Raw genomic sequence first — 11068 nt, 5'->3', positions numbered from 1 at the left:
GATTTAAGGTGGCAAACAAATCAATATTCCTCCTATTTTTTCCCACAACAACCCTGTGACATGAGTTGGGCTGCAAGAGTCTCTGACCCAAAGTCACCCAACCACATTGGACAGCGCAGCTGCTCTAGACAATCCTTTGACAATGTTGGTGGAGGGGATGGGAAAGAGTTTTAGCTGTAAGAACACTGAGGACTCTGCAGAGTGGGAAGAAACTAAAACTTCTGGGCAGGATATAAGGCAGGGATGTCCAAACTTGGCCCCTTGAAGAGTGGTGGACTTCAACTCCCAGAATTCCCAAGCCAGCAACTTGCTCATATTTATAGCTCATGCTGGCTGGGGAATTCTGGGAGTTGAAGTACACCACTCTTTAAGGGGCCAAGTTTGGACACCCCTGATATAAGGTGTAACTACAGTATAAACTCCTTCTATATAGTCCAAGTTCAACTAAGGTGAAAGGCAAGGGAAGTGCATCAGTTGGGAAACTGGGATGTGAGCTGGCTTTTGTAAGAAAAGGGACATGTTAGTCTAACCGAGGGAGTTTGGTAGCACCTTATCTGGGATACTGAAGGATTGTAGCCTGCTAGAAATGAGAGCTGCTGCAGAGGAGTAGAGTAAATTTTTACATAGCACCAAGACAGGGACACCCAGAGGACATCTGCAAGAATAGAATAGAATAGAATTTTTTATTGGCCAAGTGTGATTGGACACACAAGGAATTTGTCTTGGTGCATATGCTCTCAGTGTACATAAAAGAAAAGAAAAGAGAAGAGAAGAAAAGCTTTAATAAACCTTTACACTTAAAATTGATGGGGAAGGGCAGACATCCAACACTACTCAGAAAAACCAAAAATATTTCCCGAAAAGGGGAAAATTATGCTACAGACATGAAGAGACAATATCTTTCTGAACAAGGGTAGAGGCTAAAGGGCTTTTCAGAATAAAGAGAAGCCAGAAAGACAATGGAAATAATTCCTTATGTACTGTATATAATTACTAATCAGTTTGATTACAATAGTAACATTTAATGTAGATTAAACTCAAAAGAAGATAGGAGTAGTGTAATTGCTCTAGTGTAAAAGTGTAATTAAAAAGAGAAAAAAGAAAAGAAAAATAAGAATGTAATAATAGATAAAAATGACTTCTAATTATCATAACTATATATAAATTTAGTAACTCTTCAGTGTTTCTCAAGTCAGAAACATTTATCTCTTCTTCCCATTTTCCATCTCTTATATATATATAAAAATCCATGAAACATTTTTTTTCAGTCCTGGTGTCAATAGAAAATGCAAAAAGGGTAGCTAGAAGGAACAGCATATCTTTTTTAACCTTGATCATTTAACCCAACTTCATATTCCTTCCATTTACTTCTATTCTTTAGTTTATTCAAATATTGACTTAAAATTTGATTTCTGTTCATTTTTTCCCCATCAGTTTTTCAAGATTTTAATAAGATTCTTTTGTACATCCAATTGGGAAAAATTATCTAGATTAAACCCTTGGTTTATTATTAGTATTTGCTTTTTAAATTTTACAGCTTTTTCTAGATCCAGTGAAACATTTTTTTTAGTCATTCTCTTGGCCTGTCAGCTGTAAATCCACTTTCGATACCATCGGCACCTTGTCAGAAAAAAATTGTTTTACACATGATATTTCTTCAGTAATATCTTTTGGACAAATTCTATCCATAGAAGCAGATATCATTACTGACATTGATATCATGGCTACTATTTTCTAATTTCATCCTTCAAAAGCCTCTTTCACTATTGTTATTGTGATGGCCATCTTGCAGTGTATCTTTCCTCTCCTGAGAATTTTTAGTCTCTCCTATTGTCCAGTGTTTGAAATCATGAAATTATTAATCTGTGTTACATCTTGTAAAAAATAAAACAGTTCTATTACCCACGAGAAGCTATTTTTACTTAATTCCAAAGCCGTATTGTAAATGTTTGTTTTTTAATAATTTTAAGGATGTTTTCATAAACATAGTGAAAACTAATAGAAACTAAACTAGAAGAAAAAATAAAAATAAAAGCTGATGCAGAAAGAAAAAAAGAGAAGAAAAAGACAACAAAAGACAAAATAGAAAACACTCTTCTGCCCCAGAACCTAAGTTTCATCTAACATTTATCTGTGCCAGGCTTTCATTGTTTGTGGTACTAATCTATTTATGTATTATGTTACTTTATTATTTATATTGTTTTAATTGCTGATTGGCACTGCCCACAGTTCCATATAAGATTGGCAGCTACATAAATATTGTAAATGGAGTAAAATAAATAAAATCTATATATCATCATCCTTTCCATCTTAGTTCAGCAAAAGATACATTGCAAGTTACAGAAATATCAAACAAATATTTCATTGCTGGTCAAATAGTCCAACTTTATATCCTTCTTTTTGCTTTGACCTGTAAATCTTTCTTGTGGCACTGCAGGATTTAATCTTTCATTGCTCTTTGGAAGTTAAAAAGGAATCTTCAAAGCTTTTACCACCCTACTTTTTAAATCTCATAAAGAGGCACCATCCAGGATTTCTTGCCCAAACTGTTTCATGTCCAATTTTTTTTCTTCCCATAAATAATAAACATCCTTAGGCATAATGAGACATACCGGTAATGAGCAGCCTCAGGCAATTGTGTAGCAGTTTTTGTTTTCTTGGATTCTATCTTTTGTTTCCCTGAGTCAGCCAATTTAAAACTTAAACCTGATACATATTTTAACCTAAGGGTATTTAAAATGTCTTTAAAAATTTGTTCAGCTTAGCTCTTACATCATTATTTATAATTACATAAATTGCTACACTCACCAACTTACTTATACTTTACTATATTCTGTTAAACTTTATGCAGCATCTGTTCAGTATTCAAGGTCTCCTGGACAATAAACTTAACAGGTAAGCATTAGACTTTTACAACTGAATTTAATTTTCTTACAGTGACATAACTGACCAAGAATTCTAGCTGGGGATTATTGAGTTTGAGTCATTTAAAGCAGGGGTGAAATGCTCCCGGTTCGGACTGGATCGCACAATCCTGTAGCGATGGGAGCAGGTAGTTCGGAGGACCGGTAGCAAAAATCCCTGCCCCCCCCCACGACCCACCCCTCGCTGTTCCTCTTCTCTGTCCCTGAAGCACTCGGTGGTGATATAGCTGCAAACAGCCTTAAATGACTGCCGTGGCACTCCAAAGGGCTGCACTACAGCTGATCAGCCCTGTAGGCAGCTAGTAGACCGGTGCTTCTATTTTTAAAGAAGGTAGACCGGCGCCTGCCCAAAAAAAAATGGGCATTTGGTAGACCGGTGCCTCTCAGTAAAACGCAATTGGTAGACTGGGCCTCTATTTTTAAAGAAGGTAGACAGGTGCCTCCCAAGTTTTGTATACTTTATTGTTTTTATTATTCATTATTATTGACCATGCCCATTCAGTCACCTGACCACCAAGCCACACCCACAGAACCAGTAGGGAAAGTTTTTAGATTTCACCCCGATTTAAAGGGTCAGGTTCTCCCTGTTTTTCTACAATATACTTCTACAATATAACAAGGTTCTTCAATTCTACAATATAACAATTCTACAATATAACAATATAATACAATACAATACAATACAATATAACAATTCTACAATATAACAAGGTTCTCCCTGTTTTTCTACAATATAAACGTATGTGTAGATTGAAGGATGTGATATGTTTTCCTCATTCTCATGTATCTCATTTTCATTTTCATTACAAAACTTATCACATCCTTCAATCTACACATACATTTATATTGTAGAAAAACAGGTTTTGTAGTTATCAAAACCAAGGTCTTCTCTTTGCCTTTTTAAAAAGATTTGTTTTAATAATATTTTCTTAAATGACTTTAAATTATTTTTGGATTGTAAATAGGTTTTTTTAAAGAATATATTGTTTTTATTAATATAATTATTATTTCTGTAGTAAGAATGGTTGACCATTTTCAGAGCATAAATCTAGGAAATGCCAACTAATAAATGTTGCCAAATTGTTTTAGTTGTGAAGACAATACAGCCAGGCCTTTGGGAAATATATTCTATTACCTATCAAAAATGATTCCTGAAGATTTTCAGATATTAAAATTATAATCTTAAAACATAATAATTTTCCCCACAGGTGGGATGTGGGTGTTTCTGGCATTGGCATGCTTAATCCAGCAGACTACAAATTCAGAATATTCTTTCAATAGAAGACATTTGAATCCTGAAGGATTCATGACAATCGTAAGTTGTTTACATGAAAACAATATCTTTCTTTGTGATTATGCTCTTTGCTCCTGTCTTTGGCATGCCAAGAGCATCTTAAGTCTTCACTTAGGAAGAACTTTTAAAGCATCTATGGAGATTCTAAATAATCCAGGTCATGGTTGTCCCAAAAGTGCTTTTTCCAAAAGCAACTGTCTTGGTTTTTTTTTCTTATGAGAAATGAGAAACAAAATGTTTCAAAGAAAAAGTTAAGAAAGTCTTGTTGCCTTTTGGAAAAAGCACCTTTGAGACAACCTCTGAAGTAGAAATCCATTTGTTCTGAAGCTTCACCATTTATGATAACATTATTTTATTATAATACGACAGAACTGAAACATGTTCTATTCTGCTGCCCAGTAGAGATAACAGTACATAATTACAAGGTGCAAACCTATCCTAGGAGTAACTGTCCTGACATTGAACTGTCAACTCGTGAAGCTTTCCTGACCTCCTCCAGAGTTGCCATAGGCAGGGGGATGGGAAATCATGCCTCGCACCTATACTGAAGAATTCACATCTCAGTCAAAACAAAACACATCCTAGCCAGCAAAGTCAAGGCCATCTCCATGGAGACCTGCAACAGCTGGAGGGAATTACTTCTACGACCCGCGAAATTGCTTCATTGGGAAATGTGACTGGTGACACACCTTGGGGGAGGGGCAACAGGGTCAGAGGCAAGGCGCGAACTCAGAGCTGGTTTCACTTAGGTTGTGCTGACATTGTGCTCCTAATAAACAATTGGATTTTTTTTTTTGCAAAATGGCTTGAGGCTCCTGATTTTATTAGGGCATTGGTCAGAACCCTGACATCAAGCCAGTTCTAACAAAACTAACCAAAAGCTACTGAGATTCCTGAGTCCCGGACTCTTCACTTGCTCTCCGATACCTGGGGTGCATGGAGAGAAACAGAGGCCACCATGACAAGAGCACCAATTCTACCCATCATTCTCAGGATGAATCATTGGCTTATCATACAAATTTTAGCAGCAAATCAACAGTCAGCAAATCAACAAACAATCTGCTACTACACCCACGAAATGTCAGCTAATTGTGCTATATTCTAATTGGTCTGTTTGTGATCTAACATGCAGTTCATGTTTCTGTATTTATAATTTCTGCATGTTCCATCTGGATTAATTTTCCAGGACTCCTAAGTCACTAAATCTGAAGACAAACCCATAAAGATATATGGAGCAGAAATCTATTCAATTTATTGAAAATAGCTGTTCACCTTAGATATTGAGTAAGAATTTATTTCATTTACAGCCTGAAATCCTCCAATATTGGGGGTATCCCAGTGAAGAGTATCAAGTTCTGACTGATGATGGCTATTATCTTCAGTTAAACAGAATTCCTCATGGGAAACACTGCCCACATAAAGAAGGTAAGTCTGACATGTGACATTTCCACACTTGGATTGCAATATATATTCAAGTGGTCATGAAAAACTCACTCTGCCTTTGGGGGCAGGGGAAGAGTACAAAGCTGCTTCTGTTTTCAACTTTGGAAAAGAGCTTCTTTTTACGCCACAGATATTTGGCTTGAATGTGATATTATCATTCAACAAGGTGCAGGTGTTAGGTATTATGATGGGCGGTTCATTCCAAGATTCCTTTGAACTTGTGGAGCCAAAGAAATGATAGGTGTCTCCGTAGTGAGACCTTTGCCTCTGGTGATCTGGATCCAGGCCCCTTCTGGCTCCTACAGGTGGAGCATTTGTGGCTGGATTCAGGAGATAGTTAAGGCTTCTCTGAGGGAAAATTATGTCATTAGCCTTGTCATGAAAGAAACACGGTGGTCTCTCTTTTAAAGGGAACATTCCAGGGGTGGGTCCTACTTATCTTTACTACCGGTTCGCATCATGCCTGCACATGCGCAGATCACTTTTGATGATGTTTCTGCCAGTTTTACTACCGGTTCTATAGAACCGGTCCAAACAGGGGGCAAGCCACCACTGGAACATTCCTTATTCCAGCTGTACTTAAGAACTTTCACTTAATCTGCAACCTTACACTGATCTCCAACATTGGGAAAAGTTGTTAAGAACATGTTCCCGTTATAGAGGATTCCAGGGGAAGTGACATACTTAGAATCTTGGTCATGAGATTGTCCATTCTAATGGAGATAGTAGTAATGCATCTCTCCTGATTCTGTTAGACTGCTTGGTAGCATTGAAACTCAATCCCATCTTGGGCCATATCAGGATTTTGTTTTCCCTTGGGGAGCCAGAGGGGGCATGGCCTGGTTATCATAGTCAACTGGCTGGGCGGGGCCGGGTCGGCATGGGCTGGTCCCTTGCCATTCTTAGATGGGACAACTCTGGGCCTATCTGCCTGTGGGTGTTTGACACCCCTGAACTATGGTACGTTCCTAAACTAGCATCAAGAGCTGGAAGTAGTAAACGTTAAGATAAAGGTAAAGGTAAAGGTTCCCCTCACACATATGTGCTAGTCGTTCCCAACTCTAGGGGGCGGTGCTCATCTCTGTTTCAAAGCCGATGAGCCAGTGCTGTCTGAAGATGTCTCCGTGGTCATGTGGCATAACTAAATGCCAAAGGCGCATGGAATGCTGTTACCTTCCCACCAAAGGTGGTCCCTATTTTTCTACTTGCATTTTTTACGTGCTTTCGAACTGCTAGGTTGGCAGAAGCTGGGACATGTAACAGGAGCTCACTCTGTTATGCGGCACTAGGGATTCAAACCGCTGAAATGCCAACCTTCTGATCAACAAGCTCAGCATCTTAGTCACTGAGCCACCGCACCCCTGTAGTGAGCATTACTACATGGTTATTCATAAATAACTCCCACCTGAGTGTGTAGTCCCTATTGGTAATCATGAAAGGAGAGCAGTCAAGCCTTGATTGATTGCTCCAGTAGGGAATATTGCAAGACTTAAGAGTTAGTGAAGTTTTGAATTGGTACTGGAGGCTGCAAGGGACTAGATAGCAATAGTAACAGCACTTAGACTTATATACCGCTTTACAGTGCTTTACAGCCCTCTGTAAGTGGTTTACAGAGTCAGTATATTTCCCCCAACAATTTGAGTCCTCATTTTACTCACCTCGGAAGGATGGAAGGCTAAGTCAACCTTGGGACAAAACAAGCTCAGATAAAATCCTACTGACAATTAGAATTACTACTTTATGGGGATCCATTAATTTTGATCCTGACACTTGGTCTTGATGGGGTCAGGCTCACCCCAAAGAGCTGGTCCATGACTTGTGCATCTTCCTGGTTCTACTTCACATTGATAGAAAAAAAAAACCAGGTGTGTGTCTCGGCCAAGAGTGCTCTTCCAGCAGCAACCACCAGAGCAATTACAGCACTCCATGGACCAGGAAACCTTTGAGACAGGAACCATATGCACCTGACAAACTGAATGTGTGCACTGAGGGAGCTCAGCCAATCTCATTATACATATGTTGTGCATTGACAATAAAGATTTGAAATTTGCTATATAGGGGCAGCTTGGAAGCTACAATTGGTGCACAATATGATAGCCAGACTGCTTAGTGTAAAGATGATACTGATGATAAGGTGGTTGCACAGGTTACCAGAATGATTTTGGCTCCAGGAATTGTTTTAGGGAATTACATAAGTAATGTATAGCTCTTTTGATCCTCTTTTGTTATTATATATTTAACGTGCTCTATTGTTATGCAATTTTATTGCTGGTTTTTTGTTTGGTTTTTTGCCTGAGTTCTTTTAGTTGGCCAGTTTACAGATATTCTGAAAGAAATATCGGTAGTGAATTAGTGTAGCACAATTAAGGTTTTGCAGATATCTGCATTGGAAGGGCAAACTGCCGCTGACTGGGTGTAGCAATATATGCAGCCAGTGGTGGGATTCAAATAATTTAACAACCAGTTCTCTGCCCTAATGACCAGCTGGGTAAGCATGGCTCGGTGGTCATGTGACCGTGTGGGTGTGGCCAACTCAATGTCACTCATGTCGATGGGCGCTTTGCCTTTGCTGTTACAATGTACTAAGGGTTAACCAGAGAGGCAGTTTCTGTAAGGAGGGCAATAAAGATTAGGCTAGAAACAACACCAGAATGTTTCCTTCCTGCCTTCCTTACAGGATTAGCCCTGGAAAGTGGGAAAAAAACAAAATAAGATCTCTTCCACCAACCGGTTCTCCCAACTGCTTAGAAAGTTAACAACCGGTTCTCCCGAATAGGTGCGAACCGGCTGAATCCCACCACTGTATGCAGCGCCTATTCAGAATACATTACACTAGCTAAGGTTCTTGTGGCTGTCTTTGCAGATGGCTCATAATCCTGGAAACATAAGCATTTGCAAAGGTCCAAGCAGTGGTGGGATTCAAATTTTTTAACATTTGGGTTCTGTGGGCATGGCTTATTTTGGGGTGTGGCTAGCTGGTCATGTGACTGGCTGGTCATGACTAGCTGGTCATGTGACTGGGTGGGCGTGGCTAGCTGGTCATGTGACTGGGTGGCCATGGCTATGAGCATAGAAACTACTCAGAGGGCTAAAAAAAGTCATTTCTGACCAGTCCTCGCACTTTTAACCGGTCCTCACACTTATGACCATCCTAATATTTATGCCCATTGCAGCATTTTTAACGACCATGTGACTCATTTCACAACTGCTTCTCTTCACCACGGTTACAAGATAGGGCACAAAATGTAAAATGTGAGGACAGTCGTAGGTGTGAGGACTGATCAAAAGTGTGAGAACAGGTCAAAAATATTTTTTTCAGCCCTCTGAGTAGTCCCTATGCAAAAAATGCTGCAACAGGCATAAAGGAGGACTGGTCATAAGTGTGAGGACTGGTCAAAAGTGCAAGAACCTGTCAGAAATCATTTTTTTCAGCCCTCTGGGTAGTCCCTATGTGCATAGGGACTACTCAGAGGGCTGAAAAAGTTATTTTTGACCTATCCTCACATTTATGACTGTCCTCACATTTTACGTTTTGCACCCTATCTTGTAACCGTGGTGAAGAGAAGCAGTTGTGAAATGAGTGACACGGTTAAGAATGCTGCAACGGGCATAAATGTGAAGATGGTCATAAATGCGAGGTCTGGTCAAAAGTGCAAGAACCTGTCAGAAATCACTTTTTTCAGCCCTCTGGGTAGTCCCTATGCACATCCACGTGGCCAGCAAGGAGCTTGAGGGCTATCCATGTGGCCAGCGAGGAGCTTGAATCGGCTGGCTAGCAAGAGGCTTGGATGCAGGCAGGCTTTGGTCAGTGGCCGCATGGTGCTTGGATTGGGTGGGCAGCAAGGTGCATGGATCAGGTGGGCAGCGAGGTGCATGGATGGGGTATGTCATGGCTGGCAGCTGGGCGGGCACAGGTCAACCACCTTTCCCAGTCCCGCTTCCCCAGGGGCAGCACTCGGCTGTACTTGCCTTCTGCTGCTGGAGCGATCGGGCAATCCGAGGTGGGCAGTCCGAGATGGGGAACAGAGTGGTAGGCCGCAGCAAAAGTAGGAAAGTCTGGGCCACAAGCAAAAGGATAGCGATAGCTACAGCTATGCCTCAGTGTGTCACTAAGGCAAACTGTGCAACTCTGCGAGCAAGGCCAATAAATAGTGGAGGGGCGGGGCGATGGGAGGGCGAGCCAGCAATTTAAAAAACGCTTCGGTGTGCTCCGAGGCCAATAAGTAGTGGTGGGGTGGGGGCGGGCGAGGGGCGAGCCAGCAATTTAACAAACGGTGCTGTGAGGCCGGTAAGTAACGGTGGGGAGGGGAAGGGAAAGGGGCGGGGCGAACCAGCAATTTAACAAACGGTTCGTCCAAACCGCCTAGAACCAGCAGAATCCCACCACTTTGTCCAAGTTATATTTTGACATTTTAATCTAGATCTCTACAAAACCGTAATGTAAGTGTGATGCTGTAAAGGCATTTAAACAAGGCAGAATGTAATCCTCAAATAATACACTGTTTCTGGAGGAGCATTATACTTATAGATAACATACAATAAATCATGTATTCTTGGATTCCTTTGCAGAGCCCAGACCAATTGTTCTATTGGTACATGGTTTATTGTGGGAAGGGAGATGTTGGATCGCAAATCTTCCTAGCAACAGCCTGGGATTTTTCCTAGCAGATGTTGGCTATGATGTCTGGATAATAAATGTTAGAGGAACCACTTGGTCTAGAAGACACATGGAGTTTTCAATTTACCAGCAAAAATTCTGGAATTTCAGGTAAATTTCAAGGCAAATTGATGAAAATATTTGGTCAATTCTACAAATTTATTGTTTTAGGGTGAATGTAAATTAGGAATAAACATTTGCATAGTATATTGGCCAAGTTTAAAATGGATACAATAATTACACTGATTCAAAAAGCAATGTCACAAAATAAAAACACATAAAAATAACATGTTATTTGGTTTAACCACAATATATTTTTATTCTAGTTTTCTTCATTAAAAAGCTTTTGGTTGCCTTGGCAAAAATATGAATTTTGAAGGCAGAAAGTAGGGAGAAAAAAAGATATGTAAATTTCAATTTGTTTATTTTCTCATGGGTTACTGAAGCTTCCGAATATAAATTTAAGGTTAGAAGACGATTCTTTGATAATCAAAATATCTAGGATATGGAAAAAATATTACACATATATTTTATATAAGGCCATCTTATGATATTACTAAATAATGCTCTGGTATTCCTCCTGTAATGAGTCATACTACATAAAAAAGTAGGCTTAAAGTCAAAAATAGGTGTCACTGAACAATATGGAAAGGTGGATTTAGGAAACAGGAATGGACAAACGGAATATTTATTTGTTTAAAAAGAGTCAGATAGGTCTGTTAATGTTGTGAATCTTTGAACTGTAAGTGA

General features: G+C 39.7%; 1 protein-coding gene across 1 annotated transcript in view; it reads left to right on the top strand.

The window, feature by feature from the left end:
* The first annotated feature begins 2887 nt into the window (after nucleotides 1-2887).
* LOC131200806 (putative lysosomal acid lipase/cholesteryl ester hydrolase) overlaps nucleotides 2888-11068 on the top strand; it is a 30427-nt gene continuing 22246 nt past the window's right edge. Inside the window, exons 1-4 of the mRNA XM_058188070.1 lie at nucleotides 2888-2895; nucleotides 4133-4239; nucleotides 5526-5643; nucleotides 10231-10429. Of these exons, the coding sequence (XP_058044053.1) occupies nucleotides 4138-4239; nucleotides 5526-5643; nucleotides 10231-10429 (419 nt within the window). The 5' untranslated portion in view covers nucleotides 2888-2895; nucleotides 4133-4137. The remainder of the gene's footprint in view (nucleotides 2896-4132; nucleotides 4240-5525; nucleotides 5644-10230; nucleotides 10430-11068) is intronic.

This window comes from Ahaetulla prasina, chromosome 6 (genome assembly GCF_028640845.1).
Source record: "Ahaetulla prasina isolate Xishuangbanna chromosome 6, ASM2864084v1, whole genome shotgun sequence".
NCBI lineage: Eukaryota > Metazoa > Chordata > Lepidosauria > Squamata > Colubridae > Ahaetulla > Ahaetulla prasina.
This window is presented reverse-complemented; position numbering and strand designations above follow the sequence as displayed.